Source organism: Pezoporus occidentalis, unplaced genomic scaffold (assembly GCF_034315485.1).
Source record: "Pezoporus occidentalis ecotype Australia unplaced genomic scaffold, CSIRO_AGI_Poc_V1 ctg68, whole genome shotgun sequence".
NCBI classification, from domain to species: domain Eukaryota; kingdom Metazoa; phylum Chordata; class Aves; order Psittaciformes; family Psittacidae; genus Pezoporus; species Pezoporus occidentalis.
The window spans coordinates 2,614,507-2,636,271 of NW_026916030.1; the positions used below are offsets into that span (position 1 = coordinate 2,614,507).

General features: G+C 40.8%; 1 protein-coding gene across 8 annotated transcripts in view; it reads right to left on the reverse strand.

Moving 5' to 3' along the window:
• Positions 1-21,765, reverse strand: part of DENND1A (DENN domain containing 1A) — a 189,512-nt gene that overhangs the window by 2,163 nt on the left and 165,584 nt on the right. Inside the window, exons 20-23 of one of the 8 annotated variants that reach the window (XM_062641011.1) lie at positions 16,168-16,224; positions 11,616-11,704; positions 3,682-3,810; positions 968-1,223 (exon numbers count right to left, since the gene is read on the reverse strand). In XM_062641011.1, coding sequence (XP_062496995.1) covers positions 968-1,223; positions 3,682-3,810; positions 11,616-11,704; positions 16,168-16,224 — 531 coding nt within the window. The other 7 variants (XM_062641010.1, XM_062641012.1, XM_062641014.1 and 4 more) reach the window with 7 other exon arrangements.

Sequence of the window (21,765 nt, forward strand, 5' to 3'; positions counted from 1 at the left end):
ACAGAGCATAAAGAAGCATAAAGCCAGGCTGCTGAGCTATGGGTGGAAGAGGATCTGCCCACAGGCTGCCAACACTGGAGAGGGAAGGCACATGCAGTCTAGGAGGACAGGCAGGACATAAGAAGCAGGACTCTGCTCTGCCTTTAACAAGCTGCTCAGCTATGACATATTGTGGCATCTGTTGTTAGCCAAGTAAGGAGCACGTACCTTATCTGAGGTATGGGAATTGAGAAGCTTTAATTGCTGTAAGGAAAAGCTGTCAAATGAAGTACCTGGATGTAACACTAAATTAAGTATTATTATAAGGTGGAAATGCCATTCTCTTCTTTCATGTCACATGAAGATCTCAGACTCTGATTTAGTTTGGCACTTTCTAAGCTGCACATAATCAGTGAAATTCCTCATGAAGAATCTCTCTTCTACAATCTGGGTTGTTCAAATGACACCTCGACCAAACTGGCCAGAATGAATGAAGGTCATTTAAAAAACATACAGTTTGGAGGGGACCTGAAACTTCCCAGGTATTCTTTCTCACTGCAAAGCATCAGCTTCAGAGATCACTGTGTGTGACACCCAGGGGACAAAACACCTTCTGAGGAGCAGGGCAGACACCTCCTTCTTGAGAGGCTTTACTGGAAAAAGTTACTGTCATATAACTGAGTCCCATCCCAGTAATTTCTTAATCCAGAGATGAATTTTGACACATGAACAAATGCCTGGAAAATGGATGCATCTACTCAATGATATGAAAAGGTTCCTCAGAGAATCACAGAACGGTCTGGGCTGAAGGGACCTTAAAGCTCACCTAGTTCCAACTCCCTGCCACATCCAGGGACACCTTCCCACAGACCAGGTTGCTCAAAGGCCCCTTCAACCTGACCCTGAACACTGCCAGGGATGGAATAATGGAAAGACAGCCAGCCCTGGTTCTGTGCAACCCAGCACACACACGAAACCCCAGCCAAACCTGGTAATCAAATGTACACCGCTGATCCCCCTCTTCTTTGGGAGTCCGCAGGTCTTCCAGGCTCTTGGCTTGGCTGAGAGGCTGAGGCTGTGTTTCTACTTCTAAGTTTGGGAAGATGTCTTCAAGGAGGTTGACTTCTGCGGCCTTGCTTGAGAGGAGAGGGCTCGGGGGCAGAGGCTCTTTGGACTTTTCTGGGCTGCCCGCCTCTTCCCCATCAGCACTGTCGGATTCTTTCAGGGCCCGGTATGGCTGAGGCCTTGGGGAGAAACAAAAATCAGGTTGCCAATGACGGTCTAATTAATTACTGTTTTTTTTAACAAGTATTTACTAAGGAGCTGGATGGCTTCACAAAAGGATTTTGGGTGGCAAAATAGAGTTTCCAGTGCCTTGGGAACGACATGAATGTGAGCAGTGACCAAGGGCAGAACACACACAGATGACTTGGTGCTTGAGGGTTTTCAGAAAGGATAAAGAAATGGGAAGCACTCAGAGGAAAGCTGTGATCATGCAGTTGCAGACAGGCTGAGGGAGGATCTCCATCTCGGAGCAGGAATAACTGGACACCAGCTCTCCCTTTCGGCACCACCCCCCTCAGCAGACCACTGCTCCCATGCCCTTCCACACAGCAAGTCAGAGCCGGCACATAGCAAAGCTCCCTGTGATTTGCAGGCACTGCCATTCTCCTGCTCCAAGCTAACTCAGCACAGAACATAATTCAGTGTTTTCCTGCAATAATTGGGAACACTGTGCAGAGTTCCAATGATTACACTGGTGTCATCTTATCAAGAAACAACACAATCCATTATGGAGACACCTATTTTACATTTACAGCCGAGGCCGAGTTCGCGGGATGCTTTCCTTGCACACACCTCAGCAAAAAATGAACACCAGCAGATTTGCATATTGGTTCTGTGTACAGAGAACAGCAGCATAATGTGCAGCCAATTAATAACTAGAAGTGCCACACGTATCTGTGGTGATTGACATTTGACTGGCAGCCAGTTTTACTGTGGCATTTAAACAAGGTTTCAATTAAAAGAAAATATTTGTGAGACCTGCAAAAACAGACACTATGGAAGGAGCTTCCTCTTTCCTTATTTTATTATAATACATCTATATCATGCAAATTTATAAACAGCCCATCGTCATTCATCAACACGTATCGCAGGCATTCAGCTAGCAACACAAGAATGTATGATGCAAGTACAAACAGACAGCTGATGGTACGTGTCCTTAGGAAGAGGGCAATCTTGCAAATCCTGGTTGTATCTTTAGTCTCTCCCACAGTACGTGCTCAGCTGCTAAGCACTACAGATCATACTGCAAAAACCCTGAGGAATATTCTGCAAACAAACCATTCTAGCAGCCTGGCCCCTGCCACCCCAAACACAAGAGTGGGAACACTTTTCCATCCCTTTGCTACTAAACCTGTTTGTCCATCTCCCCATGTCCAACTGCTGCAGGCCCATCACTTCCCTGTCAGTCCTGGAACTGCCTTCTGCATCACACAATGGATTTTAGCAAATAGAGACTCTGCTATCCAACCAGCAGCCTCCTTTTCCAGCCAGTCTAACACACCTCCATTCAGCTCCAGCTCTCTGATGTGGCTGGGCACAGTCCCATCTCCTGGAACCACCTGGATCTGGCATCACACAGACCTCTGAATCAGTGGCTCACAGTGCCCTTGCACCTCTTCTACAGGTTCTGGTCAAGCCAATAACAGCATTTATTACAAGCATGAGTGTAATTCCATGCAATTTATCACGGTTTCTCCCTAGAAATCCTTGAGCAGGTGAGATTAGGAAAGAACCAACCCTCTGGATGACAATCAGTAAGGCCTCAGCTCAAGACTGCCTCAGGGTTGGTATGTTCAAATACACAGTAAGAGGTAGTTACTACACGTGAGTCCCTGTGCACCTCCAGTGTTACTCTCACCTCAAAGAAATACGCTCAGGCTCCTGTGAAGACTGTCCAGGTAAAAGAGTGTTGCCTGTCAGCTCCTGTTCCCCCAGCATGGGGCAGAGCTCTGCAGCCAATGCTTATGCATAGCTCTCACAGGCTGGTGGCTCCAATATGGCCAAGCTTCTCAGCACCATGGACAAAACTAGGCAAGACTAAGTTACAGAGGTTTGGGAATTTGCAAATTAAAATGCTGGATGCAAATAACACAGTGAGTAAACCCAACAAAAATGCTTCCTGTTTCATATAATAATTTTAGGTCAGACTGTATGCAAAACCCCTACAGGACATCTGCATGGTGAATCCCCATCATCACTGAGGACGTGGTACTTGATAGAACAGAGAGGCTGGGATCAAACAAGTGAAAGTAGGAAAAGCTGGTGACTGCACTGCAATAAGGCTCAAAGGACAATCCAGAAAGCACAATGAGCATTGCACAAGCCCAGATGGCAGAAGGTGTGGACAGGAACACAAGCAGCACATTGCAACAAAGGGCAAGAGGAAGGGTTACATCCCACAGAGCTTGAGCTGATGTGAAACCATAAACTCTGCATCGCTGTGTAGTGTTTCATGCAGGAGTATGCTTTTGCATGCCACTAAATATTCAAACAGACAAGCAGGAGAAATGCTGAACATTCATCAAGTGCTGTACAGAGACCGCAGGAGCATTTCCAAGAGTCCCAGGAACAGGCACCCTGACCAATGCCAAAACCATCATTCGGAGACTGAATACAACAGAAAAATAAAGGATAGACCATTCAAAAGGAGCAGAGAAGAAAAAGTTTTCAGAGAAGCCAGAGACAGGATCCTCTTCCTGCTGAAATTCATCGTCAGAAGAGTCCTCAGAGAGGAAGACTGTATAGTGTCGCATGGGCTTTACAAGGCTGAGGGAAACAGGAAGAGAAAAGGAAGTTATCAAGTTGTCACAATCAAAGCTCCAGAGAAGAAACCCAGCGCTCCACAGGCTCTCAATCATTTCCTAGCATGACGGGCTGCACCGCAAAGAGCTCTGCAGGTGATTGTGGAGCTCTGCTTTTCAGGCAGAAAACACAACTCTTCAAAACATTTAGGTGCCATCTAGCTGGGGAGGGTACCAAGACCTGCAATTACAGCCACACTGCAAAAGAAGCCAAGGCAGAAACCCACCAGGTCTCTCCTTCCTTCCTCTCATCACTACAATGGAAAAGAAATGGCTAGGGTTATAAAAGCAAACATTCTGGCTGTCTGAATGAGGTCTTTTCCCAAACATCTCCATTTTACCAATCACACACCACTGGTAATATCCTAGTTATTGTAGTGAATCAAAACATACTCCATGAATGACCTAAAGCAATACACAATTGAGGTGGAAGCCTACTTCTGCTACTACTGAGCTCCAGAATGGAATTCTTCAGTGCAAACAGAATCAGGCCCATCATGTGAACAAAGGACAGGCGCTGATCCTGTAGACATCACAGAGCAATGTAGATGTATTACACACCGTGTACATTCTAGGTAAGACGGATACGCTGGTATCAGAACAAGACCAAAAGCATAGAAAGAATTGGATTTGTTGCCTTTACAGTACTAAAACTACCTTGAATGGCATCTGAATTCATGGTCAGCCTTCACTCTTTTAGTTCTTTTATCTCAATTGCTAAGTAACTATATGATAAAGTTATGAAAATCAGGCTAAAGGAGTATGTCAGAAAAAGGGAAGCTGGACACAGCAACAGGCAGCTCAGAGGGCCCAAGCTGCCACCCTGAACAAATATTTATCCACAATCAGGTCAAAGCTCATTAACAGAAAGTCTCAAATAGTGGTGGTAGTACATGCTGATGAGAGTGTTAAATCCTAGCCTGGGGTACCTCAGGTAAAGCTGTGGCATAGCTGTTCTTTTCCTCTCTTCTGCTACAACAGGCATCTGGGGAAAGCAAGGTGAGGCCACTGCATTAGGAAAAATTTGCTGCAACATTATTTTTAATCCCCATCCTTTTTTTTTTAAGAAAGTGACTATTAGCCAAAATTTTCAATTTACATTAACAAAAGGCTCCACCTAAAATAAATCAGAAACCAAAGAAACTTCAAAAATATTGCTGAACTTACATACACATCTTTTCGTTTTAGGAGAACAAATTACCATTTACCATGATGCCAGAAAATCTAAAATGATTTCCAGAAATCGAGAGTGATACTGAATTTCTACATATCTCACCAGTACACAAAATGTCTGGTAACTGCACAGAACAAGTGTATTGGTTCAGTTTCCCTTAAAGCACTGCCTCTGATACCTTTTGTTTGCCTTCACACTATGCTAAATTCAAATGTTCTGCGTCTGTGTGCACACATTTATTAAACTGGGAACAAACTCTGAACCAACAAGACAGGATCTTGTTGGCCAGATCATCAGCTGCACTTCAGTGCAGCTCAGTGCAAACTGAATTATGTACAGAGCAAGTTCACATATACCGGGCTTGCTGCTGCAAGATTCCTTAAATGAAAGTGGGACCTCCTAATTAGAAGAAAGCAAGCGCTTAAGTTGCACTGCTGGGGTGCTCTGTAATGATTCTGGTCCAGGAGAAGGGATGAACAATCTAAAATTGTCCAAGTTTAAATTTTTTATTAGCTCGAGGCAGTCAGATCCAAAAAAAGTGCCTATTCCCTCATTAACCCAATTCGGGAACTCTCCCGCCGTCTGCCACCCACCACTCGCTCCAATCCCCTGCACAAAGAGCCGTCTCTGAGCAGGCAGGTCACAGCACGCCCGGCTACGAGGCAGGCACGGCTGCAGCCTGAGAGGGAAAAAAGGATGTGTCCGTCACCGCTACAACCCTCATCATCTCCACATGACTGCACCAGCTCCTGCCTACCTAATCTCTTCGCTGAGTTACCATGCAGATGACTTGCTGATCTCTTTCTAATGTTTAGTTTAACATGTCTTCGGTTAGCACCAGCATATGACAGTACTGACAGCCGTGGCTGTTCCTTTTTAAATATCATGTCAGAAACACAGCGCAATAAAGCTGGGGATGCGCTCCATGGCTCTGCGCACCATTATGATAGTAGGGGTTTCTTTTTTAATGAGGAAGATCTGCATCTCAGGAGCTTTTTTCATGTGTCAGGATGCATGGACAAATCAGCAGCACATCACACTGGCCAAAAATGAAATGCTGACAAATGTAGATATTTCAAATTTAATTGACACCTAAATGTACTTGAGATAGAAAAAAAAATATACACAGAAATGTGAGTGTAGGGGATGGGAATTAATAAGGAGAATTCTGTAATAATTTAAAAAGAGATTTTGGTCATGAGAAAATTAAGTTTGTGGTTTTTAACAACCATGTTGCTTTTTCCTGATTATAGAGATCGTGGTACAAAGGGGCAGTATGCACTTGTTGTCATTTTTCTCCTAAAAAAGGGCTTCCCAATTTGGAGGGAGGATTATTTTTTTTAAATTTTTTTTTTTAAGAATGACTCTACAGTAGCTCAAGGGAATCAAGGAATTTGCCCCTCTTAGACAGTAAAATGAAGAGAATGAGGAATTTGGATGCACGGGCTTTTTCTTGCCAGTATGAAATAGGAGACTTGGGACTGAGGGGATTACCCAGTAACTATTCAATGTGAACAAAGCCCAGACCTATCACTGGAATTCCTTCCTGCTTACTCTGAATACTCGGGACGCCTGAGTGCGAGCTAACACAAATAGCAAAATATCCATTTGATTTTTAAAGTGCCACTTGGTATACTGTGAATGTTCACAGGAGCAGAGCATTTCCAGAAAACCAAAAACATCAGCATAAAGGATATTTTAAATTAGAAACGACAAAACAATTCGTATCACAAGTCATCCAAGCAGACAGCAAAAGCACCAGCTCACGATCCCTGTACCCAGGAACAGCAGTAACTAAGTCTTTATGAACTTTTTACAAATGTTCTAGAGAGTTGGAAATACTAACAAAGAATTTAACGTGGGAACCAGCTGGATGACACCTCTGCCTGCTCTGACAGATCTAGATGTGAGGTTCTACAAAGGCATTTCGCGTTTTTGTCCTATTACTCGGTACTAAGGATCTATTCACCCATTTCCCCTGCAGCGATCTCATCCCTTGACAAAGGCAGGCTGTTACATTCGTACAGTTAGGAGGTTCACTCCAAAGCAGACAGTGGAAATAGGCCCCAAAATTAAAGCTTCTTTTAAACCATCATACTGGGACAGAGCGAGGCTCCCCAGGGCAGCCCTGCTTGCCTTGTGCCGTGGTTCGGGCTCGGCAAGGCCTGCAACAGAACCTGATGGCTCTCTGAATGTTTCTTTCTCGTTTGCTGTCCCTTTGCTGTCCTGGTGCCACCTTCATTGTATCTAGCTTCCCCTACACCAGCTTTCCCAAGGGAGAGGAACAAAAGCGCACACAGTGAGCCCTGTCTGCTATACCCTGCAGTATTTTCTTTCTGATTGCAGCCATCCTTGCTCATATGGGCACTTGCTGGCTCAACTTTCTTCCTAAGCAGAGATCTTGCTTGCAGCAGTGCTATGGAAAACCTTTACCATACACACACATTCTGTGTGTCAGAGCTCCAAGAGCCTGGTTACAACAACTGGAATTTAATGTACTTTATAAGCCTGTATCATTCAACCCTGCCATCATGCTGACTTCATACTAAATTCAGTGTAATAACCCACTATTGCACTGCAGCCTATTTTCATTCAGGTGATACAAGGAAAAGCCATTAGCTTCTCTACTAAGTCCTACCCGACTTGTGGAAAGCCATAATGAACTGCTGCAGCACTGACATGGGTTTAGCCAGCCCAAGAGCCTTTTGACATGCTGTTAATTGTGAGCCTGACCCTCTGATTTCCTATTTTAATTTCCTCCCACTCTGCATGCCCTGGAAGCCAGCTAGTTGGTACTTACAGAAGACAGATCCTAGAGTCCTCTGGAAGCCTATTCTACATTTAATAGGAAATCTTGCTGTGGTGTAAAAGAGAGCTCTCAAAAACCTGCCTATCTGTTAAAAATGCAACATCGTATTTCTGTGAACAACTAATTTGTATTTAAGGAGCAATGTCCCAGGTGTCTAGGACTGCCCCAGGTGGTAATCCAGCACTGTCTGACCTCTCATCTACAAATCCTTCCTCTTATTTTATAACTAAAAGACTTTTTTAAAAAATTATACATTTATGTTAGATTTCAGAATTTGACGAATGATAAACATCACAAACCTTGAATTATCAATAAAGCTGTAGAAAAATAATCTTCCTATTGAAATAGCAAAAAAAAACCCTACTGAACAATTTGATGAAGGAAACAACAGTTCTTCCACCAGCTCTTCTATAGTGGTTTAACAACAGACATTAGCCATCATCTTGGGAGATCTTTTAAGTCACTGCTCACACCCTCCTGTGTTTTAATTGAAGGCTGATTAGAAATGAGCACACATACCCCAAACCAACAGTTTTCTTTTATACAAATAAAAAAGTTTAACTTATGTAACTGAAGATACAAGTTTCCTTTTACCATAAGAAATGTACTAACAAATGTAACAACTGAAAGGCCACTTACATAAGGGTTTGCTTTTCAGAGGTGACATGCAACATTACAAATGGTGAAGAGGCTGCCCTGTGGAACGTGTTCCTTGGGCAACAAGGGTGTCCGTGGTTAGCGGTACCTGTCCCAGGATCCTGCCTCCACAGACTGGAGGGAGGATGCGTAAGGGCAGCCTGGGCTGATGAGTTAGATATGCTGAGAAAAGTCTCTGATGCCTTCAAGTAGTCATTCAATACCAAAATGACAGTGTTAGTGCAAAAAGAAGCTTCTCATTGAACGGAAGCTCCTACTCATAAACATATCCCATATGCGAGTATTTGGAAAAAGTAACTGGCTAATAATTTGGTTTTGGAACCAGTGCTAATAATTAATTAGTTCTGGTAAAGTTTCGTTTAAGAAAAAAACCCTCTCAGTGCTGCTGATTCCATGGAATCTACTCTGATCTACAGCAGGGGTACACCAAGGCTACCGAGTAATGAGTGAAAACACAATACTGGGGTGCTTTCATTCACAGAGAACAAGGGACTTTTAAGAGACAATACCTGACTTTATGTTTTTATTTCAGAACAACAGAGGAAGATTCTTACTGGGACAGAAGAAAGTTTGTGAAACCTGTGATGAAAATCCTTGATTACTACTTGAAAATATACTTCCCATTTTTTCAAAATGTCATTTTGATTTCAATCATTACCTATTCCAAATGCATTCACCTGAAGTTATTTCTTAGTTTAGCCATTTATTTGAGCTTTATTTAAGTACACGGTTAGGTATTTCCTCCACCTGTACTTCCAAACTCACCACTTCAGTGTTATTCTCATCATCAGTGTGTGTTGTGTGTCCTGTCCCCCTACTGCCCCAACTTGGTTTTGTTAGAACACCCTAAGCAAACACTTTACAGGAGATCTAGCAGAGTGCAATAGACTGGAGGTAGTTCTGTCAAAGTTTGCTTTGCCATTTGAAGCTGATACAGCAAAGAATGAAAATACATCCAATCCTGCTGTGACACTGCATCTGAACTGGATAAAATATGGAAAACTGTGAAAGATCAGGAAGAGACCACAACTGGTACTACCCTATAGCCAGTGTCAGTGGTCTGAGCACATTACCTCATTTTCTTCCACACTTACAAGATAGAAAAATGTATCTGTAAAATGCCTGTGAAGCAAAACAAATCAGTTTACAGCTACCAAGAATCTTCATTATCTTTTGTAGATTATTGTAAATTATTTTCACAATTGTTTTTTAGTTTACTTTGTGAAAGAGTCTAAACTTAACAACAATAAATTAAACCAAAGTAAAATAATAATTTTGATTCAATGTGTTGCTAACATTACTATAAATACTATATTTATAATTCAGGTTTATGGTTGTTGCTGGTCTGATACTGGCAGGAATTGAAAATACGTATTAGCAGTAAACCACATTGGAATGGCAATCTAAAGATCCATATTTCTTCCCATGAAACACATATAATGGTTAAATTGACTCAATTACCTTTCACCAACATGCAATGAGTCATCATATGAAATTAAGAACAAACCTTTTATTTTAAGAATTGCTATAAACTGTGCAGGGCCAGGTACCACCCTGTAACCACACAAGCCCTTTTGCAGGCTTTGCAGTCTGCTCCACAAGAGGGCAACCAAATTCCACTACAAAATGGATAAATAATCTGGTAGAATTGAACAGTGACCATTCATTTAAGCTAAAAGCAAGAACACCTCCCCATGCTAAAGTGGCTGGGAAAAAAACCCAAGCCACGCACTTAACTTTGGGAGGACAACTTCTACCTCTTATTCCCAACCTCTACCCTATAACACTGGTGACAGGGAACTGGCACACATGTGGGGAAAAGGTGTGTCTAAAGAAACCAACCATTTTTCTTTTTATGGGATTTTAGTATCTTCAAATACAACAAATATCCCGTAACCTTTATCAGCTAAAGCATTTCACTTTACTGACAATAAAGCAACCACAGTATGGGACATAAATAATGCAAAGTGGCTATGATACAAGCAATTATTTTGCGCTGCAGGTGCATACAACTTCCAAGGAAAACTCTGTGACAGACTAGACCTGTGCCACCATCTTGCAGCCCCTGAGTCTTCTGCTTTTAGTCTTTGAGCAGTTCCAGTGTGAATTCCCATGTCGAAGCAATGCCACAACACTGGACATTTGGAAAATGCTATTCCACTCCCAACCAGAACATAGTGCTGGTGACTCTTTTGTACCTCTGAGCAGTTAAGCAGCTACACTCAGAAGAATCCAAATTATTTTAAATCCAATATGTGCACTGATGCAGCCTACACATGCATTTATCACACACTATAACGTCTTTTGGGCTATATTGGTAAGGTTCAATATATCCATTCTCTTTTCAGGCTTTCACTCGATGGCCTATTGCTAACTCAACTATAGCAACATGTTAAGAGTATCTGCAGCAATACACAGCACTGTCTTATTTGAAAAAAAGTACTTTAATATGTGACATTCATGAAACTATCTGGAAAAACAGATCTTCAAGGTAACAGAATATCGTGTTCCTATGAGCAAGAGAGATGGTGGAAACCAACACATTTTGTACATGAGCAGTAGGCTACACCAGTACGACTTCCTTAGAACATTATCCCTGTTTACATGACAGTCAAATATAAGAAGGTGGTAAATTTGCTAGTACTATGCAAGACAGTTAAGTTCTATAAGCCTTCACTACAGAGTTCATTACAGACCTTCTGTTAATGGTGACAACCCTTACTGCCATCACTGAAACAAATAATCCTGTATCTTCCAGATAAAGCCTGGCAGGAACAGTGGATTTGCAGGGAGGCGGCTCACAATTGCATTTAAAGCATAGTTCAAAACAAAACAATAAAGAAATGAACAAATCTCCAAAACCTGAAAACTTTCCCAGAGTAAGGCTGATCAGATGATGTCTAACCTACCAATCCAGAATATTCCAGGAAGTACACTTCAGTTTCTTGCTTTTTCACACTTCCTCTAAAGTGTTCCAAAACTTGAAAACCAATTTTTTCCTTAGTTAATAAAAATAAAACATAAACCAAAAACCTTTGATGTGTAGTATTTTTTAATTTCTCCTTTGGATAGTTCTGAACACACTGCTTGCTGATACAAGTAGAGAGAAGAAGAGCAGCACAGTACTTACTGTTCTGGACTGGAGACTGAAGTCCTTCGTCCTTCCACAGCAATATTACTCTTAGGTCTCTTAACAACATGAGGTCTTGGTGGGCGAACCTATGACACACACATAGAGAAGACATTTCATCAAACAGATCAAACAACAGACATAAATAACAAAACGTGTAACCACTGTTATCTTACAGGTATCCTCCAATCAGTGTGTCTTTTTTTGTGCCACGACAATGTTACAAATTAATGTAGATATACAAATGAATAGAAAGCATGAATATAAACCACAGGGACTCAACTTGTGTAAGGAGAAAAAATCCCCACGTTTTTGCCTAGCAAATGAAATATATATGCTTGTCACTGCCCATTAGCTATTAGCAAAGCAACACAAATTTGTTCCAGTGTCCTGTTTGGTGTGGGCTAAAATTTCTGATGAAAAATACCCTAAATGTGAGCTTCCTGTTATACAGTTTGTTGACAGAGTAAAACTGGAAACTCCTGTGTGTTGCTGTACATTACATTGGAAACTGGAGCTCAGCTTGGACATCATGATCCTTTTGTCCTCTTGTTCAAAGAGGATAAAACCCAACTTCTCAAGTCAAGACTTCTGTGTAAGGCAGCACTGAAAGAATCTGTAGTTAGAATAAATGTCGTAACAGGAAAACACAGCTCATTCTTCATTAAAAATCTGCTTCCTTTCAGTAGCTGAACAGAAACCGTTGCCGGATGTATTATCATTGTCACCCCTAATGTTACATTAGTTTATCTTTTGTCATGTGTAATAAAATCTAGAGCTGTTCTGTGGAAGATGATGTTGCTGCCAACACAATCTCAAATAACATATCCATCACCTTCTAATGGTCAGAAATCAAACTTAATTTACTTACATTAACTCCACAAGCAAACAAGTTCTACTTCAAGAAAAGGTACAAATGCTTATGATTACTATATAGGCAAAGTTTATGGATGTGCCTACCCATGCTAGTGAGTAATCCTGTTGATGAACCTACCCCTATGAACCAACTGTGGGAATGAACATTTGCAGCATCAGGGTCAGGCTGTACAAAGCAGCTTTCCATTTTTTGTTAAACAAGTACTACCTTACCTGAAAAGGAGTCCGATTTGTTGGCTTCGCTAAACGCTAGTTTCAAAAGAAATCCCCAAATCCCTCAAGTAAAGTTAGGAATACAACTCCTGACCTCCCTGTGCTTGTGCTCCCTTAATAGCCACAATATAAAGGAAGCTGTTTAGGCCGACAGCATAAGCACTCTTAGGATGACTAATGAATTTGTGTGCAATGATAGAATAGATGAAGATTTCCTCCCACCTCAGCAAGTTTTTGTTGGGTTTTTTGTTGTTTTTTTTTTCTGGTTTTGCGTTTTTATTATTTGGGATAGGGAGCTTCTGGGCTTTTAGGTTTTCTTTCCTTTTCCCAGGCACATAAACCTCAAATTTTCTTGCCAGGAAAAAGCCACCAAAATGTGTGTCATGTTTCTGCACTACACAACAGTATGCAGAAGACAGCAGCAGGATTATTGTACTGAATTTTCATTTCAAAGGAAATGGTGTACAGCAGATATGATGAAGAAATCCAGAGATGTATTGCCACTATTTCTTAGGAAAAAGGGCTTATGAAAAGGTCAGATGTTAAGGTCTTGAAGATCAGTCCCCACACGAGGCTGCTCCTCTCTACAATAAAGACGGCTTAAGAATGTGAATTTATGGCAGGAATGGAAGGATTAAGTTTGTGGCAACTTCAACTGAACTTGCAACGTGGTGAAACATGGGGAAAAGAACAACAGAGCTAATTAGACGAGCTGAGCTGTCAGAGTGCGGCAGAATGGCTCGGTGCCAACAAACAAAAGGAATGGGCTGGCAATCAGCAGGATCGATGAAGAATACTGCTTCATTAGGGTTGATAAAACAGAGAGAGAGACCGAGAGAGAGCCAGTGCGTGCAGGAGAGGGGGGAGAGGAGCGAGAGGGACTGGGGGGAGAAGGGAGCGAGAAGGGGAAAGAGAAAAAGAGAGGAAGAAAGAAACCTGTTTAATTAAATCTGAGCTGGAAGATGATGTGTAAAGCGGACTTGTCATCATGCTGTGAACACTTTCACCTTTTGGGTGGTTCCTCGGGGGAGTGAGGGTGAAGGGGGAGAGAGATGAGAGTTTGGGATGGCTCCAGGGGCCACCAGACCAGTGAAGTGCAGGGTGACATGCTAAGCAGGATTTAGAGCATTGTTCATGGGGGACTACAGGGAAAGCCAGGAATCAAGCCAATTCCTTGCTGGATCTGGAGCCTTATGTAGCCAAATAGGCAGGGTTAAATGCTTATCAAATGCAAAAGTATGAAGGAAATCCAATTATGTGAGCCCACAGCTAAAAGAATAAAGGTAAACATCCAGTAGAGAAGGGTTAAATGTGCTTATTACTGTCTCCATCAACTTTATGCATAATTATTATATTTTAACTTTTTTCTAATTGAATGAAGTTTCCAAACAGCCACTATTAATCCAAACAGATCTCTATTAATTATAAGCAACAACCCTCTCTCTCTCTCATAATACCACTACAACACATTTCCAAAACAGCAGAATGCAAAGAACATATCTGTTCTGCTTCCTTAACCTTTCTTTGGTCTGTGTTTTTGTTTTTAGCATTAGCAATGACTCATATTGCAAGGACTAGTGCCCGTGGATTCCTCCTCTTAACAGATATATCCTGAAACCAGTAAGGATTTCTCAGGAATTCTGGTATTACATGGACTTGGTTGGAAGAGCAGGACCTGGTCTCCTCTTTCAGTGCTTGCTGTAAAAGCCTGGGGTAAATTACTTGCTGATACCCACCTCTGTAATACATGCCAAGACTAAGGGAGGGAAAAAGCAGCCGCATAAAGTATTATTTACACACACAAAAAATGTGTTTCAACTATTAAAAGCCAAATAACAGTTCTGAACAACAACAAATTTATGTATATTTGGTACAAGCATATTTTTGGGAGTGATTATAATCATTTGCATTTATCTTGAATTTCCTCTTGATGAATGAGGCATTTCTGTTCCACTTATTGACACAGCTAGATGAATGCAACAGGAGCTTTTATTATTACATTTCCAGCCTTTTATCAATCACATTGGGAGCAAAGACAGTTGACACAAACACATTATAGTGAGGACTATTAATGCACTACAGCTGGGAGATTAAACACTCTTAGCAGGACTTGATGCAAAATAAATTACTCAATCTGAACAATACTGTTCAGCAACTTTTGTACAGAAGAGTCACAGTGTGCCCTCATACACCTGCCAAACACAAAACAAGAGGGCTATGGGAACCCCATAGTACCATGGAAAGTTCATTCCTAGTGTCTCCCACATTAATTACATTTAAGAGAACACATACAAGCATAGTCAATGCTACCTTTTAAACACAGAAAACAGAAATCTTCAGAGCAGGAATCCATACAAGTGACTCTGTTAGGCTAAACACCCAGAGTTAAAAAGAGGGAGGGAAAGAAACACATGCTATTGAAATGTAACATAAGAAACATGCACCAAAGATCAAAAGTTAACACACACCCGAGTGCACTTGTTAACTGGTTGCCTGCTCATCCAAAACATATCTTTAACAAGTTTTAGCGAGATTAGATTTGAAAACTTGCATTTATTTCTTATGCACATACATGTATGTAATATGGAAGCAAGGAGTAAGATGTATTTGACTTTGGGGAAACTGTATTCATAAAGCAACAGTCCGAAACAGAAATAAGTATCTTCCAAGGCTGCTGCAAAACCCAACACCCCTTCTAAGCTGATACTGCTTGCCTGTACTACCAAAAAAATAAAATAAAGAAACACTGATGCAGCAGAGTGTCCAGCTTTAAAGCTATCTGGTGTACTTAGTATGTGACAACTGTCCTACAGTTAGTTTTGAATGAAAACCTGCTGAGATAAGGTATCCCTGCCTAACACAGCGCAGGTATTGCGCTGAGAATGTCTGCGTAGTTCTTCTCTTCCAGAGTCACTTCCTCTCGCCAATGTGCTGTGCCTACATTTTTTACACTACATTACACAGAGTCTACATATATCATCCATAATGTGATACTAATGTTCTACCACCCTAATACGGATTTTGCTTTCTTCATGTGTATTCACACCTCTATTTTATGGAGAAAAATTGAGTGTCCCAAATTAATTTTAAGTCTCTTCAGACTTCTGCTTCCTTTCATATTTGAGGTTAGTGCAAGTCTTCAAAAGTTCACTGGCTAAAAACTTATGCTGGCCTAGCAAGACTCTAAGAAATCACCGCAAAAGTAAAACCAAATGTTGCAAGAGCAGCATCAGTTACCTGCAGAACTGACTGAAAGCTGCAGAACTCGTCAAAGAAAAGCAGAACAAACGCAGGTCCCAGGGCTGTGCCGCAGCAGAGAAGAAGGGAGTTTAGGAGCATAATTCACACATTGCTTTTTTGCAAAGTTTGACAATCCAAACTACCAAGGTTTAGTAATGCTACTAAGAGCGTAATTCAGGCAGTGTTAAGCTGTGGCAGTGAGACAAAACTACCAACTACTCACGGGCCTAGACGAACGCTGTATCTTTGGAGGCGGTGGCCGAGGCGGACGGAGTCTTTGCTGCTGTATTAAAGTGGAAACTAAATTAAAGTCACCTACATGAAAACACCTCTGATTTTGTGGCAAAAGCAGTATGAGTAGACGACAACATGAAATTACCTTAACTTCATACTCACCTCACAAAATGCAATTTTTCTTTTTTTCTTTTCCTTCCCCCCACCCCTAAAACCAGTGACAAATGTCAGGACCTACAGAGTGCCACAGCCATAGCTGCCTGTTGATGCAGGCTTAACATAAGCCAAAAGGTAGGAGGATCAGCACTCCAGACCAGAGCATCTAAAATTTACTGAGACAACAAAATGCTCAAGGTGGATTCTTAGACCTCAAGGTCCAAGTGTTCTAGACAACACTTAGGCAAATGGAAAGAAACCTGCAAAGCAGGACATTCAAAAAAGCTTTCACTAAAATCTCAAGAGTGATTTTAGTGCTTGTGAAAATTCATGGTAAAGGCCTCAAACTAGAAAAGACTTTTAAGAGTACAAGAAAAATCCCTAAGGCAATTAAACTTTTCACACAGTTAAACATGAGCGTATGTTTAGATGCTGTACCGGACCAAGGTTTACATGCAACGCATAGAGCAAAGTGTGTACTGTCATTCTAAAGAAAACTAAAAGCCTCATCACCAACAGTTCCAATGAAGACAGAAGAGTGCATTAAGATGCTTGTTTTGGTCTCTTATTTTTAAAATTAGCAGTTGGCCAACTCACTGCTTTGTAACAGCACTGGAGCTATTCCAATCCAGTTGCTTTTGACTGAGTCAGCAGCATGACTCTCCTCACACAGATGGCATCTCAAGGTATACTCTGTTAGACAAGGAATCCACTGGCGATTAATGAGATTCTAAATAAAACCATCCTACAGTACAGCTTTGATCTTGAGAATGAGATCACAGTTAGCGTCCTCTCTGTGGCAGCTTCTGTACACATACTGGCACTTCCAGAGAGCAGTGGAGTCCTCAGTGAGGAGGACATGGGAATGTCTTTGAACGCCGATTACTGCATCACTGCTGCCCTAGCCCATGGTGCCTTCCACACGTAGAACCTGTCAGCCATACAGAGAACAGGAGCTGGCAGTGGGAGTCAGCTTCTTCAGACAGAAAAAGAGAGCTTATGCAGATTACTGTAGTTCTTTCCAAAAACTATTCTAGATTCATACCTTAGCAGTTCTCAGCTTCTTACCATCATAGCCTTTATCCTAGATTGACATTTTTTCTCAACTACCCTTACACTGTGTAATTGTACAAGTCCAGCCTACCCTTTTTCACACCATTTTCATTCTCGCAGCTTTTCAGACTTCTCTTTCAAATTTCCCATTAAATTATATTTTTGCATCCTTTGGTTCATTTCTCCTTACTTGTGTTGTCACTGAAGGAGTGCCAGACTGCACACATGTACTTGGCTCAGCTTTCTGGGGTGGGGGAGGAAAAAAAAAACAACACACAACCAAAAAAGGACACTTGGGATGGAGAGCCAAGGCCAGAATTATTCCATGTGATAGCTTCCCTCTATATTTTCCAAGAAAGCAGCTACGAAAACAAAGAGAACAAAGAGAGACATGGCAGGGTGGCTAGCTGAGATGGTTGCCATTAGCTGTTTCTCTTCTGCACCTTGTACTAATCAGGTCAGTCACAGGAGCTGAGTTAGGCTGCTGTGTATCTTCCCATCATATCTGCTCAGGCTGAGAGCACAATCTTGAAATATATCTAACTTCTGTTATGCACCACAGCATACTTATTGCCTATTATTCTTCAGAAGCAGAATGAAACAGCTGAAAAAACCTGAAATCTGCACTTTTCTGGTTACTTTAGAGGGCTTCACTTACTACCTAACAGACTAGGCAAAGTATCTGATGAAGAACGAAACCAAGATACAATTATTATTCATTTATTCTTTTCAATTCTTTTATGCCTCCTGCATATGTATTTCCCCTTGTTATTTTTTCTCTTATACTTACCTAGAAATTGTGAACATTTCTACATTAGAAAACTCTCAAGCAGGTTATTTAGGTGGGAAATTCAAATATTTTCCTAAAGCCATCGCTAGCAGTGTCTTCCTTGATTTGCGAATCAGCCAAACCACACACAGCACTAATATTTCACTCCCATTAGTCCTAAGTGACCAACAATTACAAGTCAGACCTTAAAACATCATGGTGTTGGGCCAGAACTCAAAACTCTATGCACTTTTTCTTTCCTTTTGATCTCTGAAAGGTAAGCATAAGCCCATGTTGCTTCCAATATTTTCTCAGTTCAAGAGGGTAAAAACTCTTCCCTTTAATATGAGCTGTGATTCTCATTTCATTACTCAACTCTAGGACCAAGGAATACTGAAGACAGACTTTGTCAAAGTTTATGATATATGCATATACACTTACTGAGGTTACCTCAAGCTTCCATTTTATTTGGGCCTTATGAAGTGACATAGGAGATTAAAAACAAAGAAAAAAATCTTTACTTGATTATTTGCAATTCAGACTATTTCTTAACACAATCTAAACCTATAAGCACAGCTGTGATGTCAAACCTGCAGTCATTTCTTCCCAGCATTCTTCTCCTTTTTACTAAGCTTTCTGCTGCTATCACCATTGATTCATCTTGCTGCTCTTCGAAACTTACTTTTTTCATTGACAGAACTCTCCCCTTCCCTTACTGAAGTTATCACACGACAAATCAATGCCACACAGACTGACATCTTGAATTCCAGGTAGAATTCAGTCCAGGCACAATTTACTGATAAATCCATACCTTTGAAGAGTCATAATCTAAACTCCTTATGCAGCTACCTTAAGAAAAAAAAATAATCATTCAAATTCATGACCTTGCTACAAGATTTGCCAGCAAAAGAAAGGATGGATAGCTGCTATCTCACTGACATCTGCTGCACCAGCATCTTGAGAAGCTTTCCTCAAACAGCAGCTAAAATTCTACACCTGTCTACTGAAAATTTTATTATTTCTCCTCCAGAACAGCCGGCAAGTGACAAGATACCAGACACAAGAAATACTCGGTGAGAATGTCCATCAGGCATTTCTGATCAGACAGAGGCAGTTTTCTCTGGGTGATGGTTACAGGCAGACCTACTCAGCAACAATGAACTACTCCTTTGCAGGAGCTGATGCATTCGTATCCTTTATCTTGGCACTGGATTATTTTTTCCAGCTGAGATACAAATATCACATATGATTAAATTAAGCCTTCACCTTTGAGGAAAAAAATGATTCTATATGCTTCCACAATAAAGACACATCTAAAATGCAGATTTAGGAAGAGATTAAAAGTGTAGGAACTTCTACATCTCTTGAACTTCTAAACAGTCATTCTGTTAACTCTCAGAGCTGTGTCCTCAGTACTTGTAACAACACAGTCACATTCAACACTCAGATTTATATTTATCTTATTCACCAAAGTGCTATGAGAAATAAAGTTAGAGTTGCACCACATACTACATTTCTGAACCCTAAAGAGATATGAATAGAATGGTAAGACAAAACTATACATTCACAGCAGCGTGTTCTCTCTATTAAATACAGATAGGGAAATAGCATGGCTTAAAACAGTGTTCTGAAGCATTGAAAGGAATAGGCAAAGGGCAGTGAGGAGTAACTGACGTGGAGGTGCACCAGGAGATAACAGTTATCTGCCCTTTACCAGAGCTTCATTTTTAATGTTGATGTTAATGTGTCACAAGAGTGGGATAAGCAAGTATATTCGAACTATATGAAGACCATATTTACTGGAAAAGCCACTGATTTGAAGTTAATTTGTTAATGCAGGAAAACACATTGTTTCTAAAAGGTCAGTAGGGGAAGTTGTGTTGGAATATCAACTTAATTACCTGTGCTGTAAGGATGAATGGGTACAAAACACCACATGGCTACATTGCTAAAAGCTGCTAAATTGCTATTCTAGGTGTGTTTCTAAATGTATATACTATAGTTTTTTCTATGAAGAGGAGAAATGTCTAAATTACCACTTTCTCACCAATAGCTGTTTACCAACATACCTTTTAATCTAGGTATTTTCTTAATTGTCATGTTCTAAATACTTTTGAAGGTACAAGACAGAAAATCTGCAGAAAGCCAATTTTATCACTGCAGATCTGGCACTGTTTTACTAATTATCAGACAAGTGATTTTAAGCAATGAGAGGTTGGGGGAAGAAAACTCTTACTTTCATGTTTACAATGAAAAAATACTTTAATTTAAAAATTATAGATCTCACATCTCAAAGCAGCTATTATATATGCAAGCAACTTTAACAACACAGCTAGTTAGGGGTTTTATACTAAAGAAGACATTACGAAAAGATAACTTTTAGCCTGCAAGGTAACAGCTTGTGAGCAGAATATTATCTCAAACTAATTGTGGATGTCTGTTGAGATATTTTTAAAGTGGCATTCAAAACAGAGTCTTTATGAGTAAATCAGAGGTGCTATTTCATGTGCAGCAACAAGTACAACTAGAAGAAATGCATAAGGAAACACAACTAGATGAAAAGCGGTTTGTCAGTACATATAGAAACAAGCGTTTTCATTCTCAATTAGTAGCAAGGGGTGTTGCTAATAATTTCCAAAGCAAAGCTTTTCTACATGAATATCTTATTCCCTTCAGAAACTCAGGTCTGATTTAAAAATTGCTAGCATGTTTCAGACATTCAGACACAGGAGAGATGCACTGTCCTGAATGTACCCATGCTCAAACACCTCATGCTGCAAAAGATCTGAAGTGCTGACTTTGGGAGAATATGCTGGACCTCAACTGAACACTCAATAAAAAAACAGGGGAGAAAATAACAACACTGAAAAATGCATGGTACCTACAAAGATTCAGTACAGAAAGCAGATGGAATCTATGAGGCAGCTGTTTTATTATCCATCCACATAATAGCACGCACACTACTCTTTACATACTCCCATATGTACAGCTCACAAACTGGGATGACAAGAACAGTGCATGCTTTACAGCATATATTTTTAATTTACACACTGAAATACTTCAACAGAAATCTGCTGGGTGCTGTGATAAAAATAATCTCCATGTTTTAAGGGATGCCTTATTTTTCAAGCCATATTCATAGATTGGGAAGGTAGAATGAATCTGGCAAAAATGTAGCAATGCCTATAGCTGTGCCAAGAATTTATGAAAGGAGCAGAAATTGCCACAATTAAACACTGATTAGTTTAATGAGAAAAAACAAGAACTCTTTCCTTACCTTTCTAGCCAGGAATCTTCCATTACGTAATGGAGAAGTAAACAGTAAGAGAAGGAAATGAAAGCTTAGTGCCTATAAACCCCTGTTTTCCATAATACTGAGTAAGAACCTTTATTTCAGGCATCCGAGTCATATCTAGTGTCATGGGATACTGCCAAAGATGCACTGGTCCATCCCAAAGCCACTGAGAGGAAACTCACTCTTTACTAAAGGGGAAGAAAGGGGTTTTCTGCATGTCTACTTTTGCTACTTCTTCCTCCTGGCTGAGACAAACTCTGTCCATTCTCATTACCTTTTCATGGTGCATCTAGACACAGAGCACTGAGAACTCC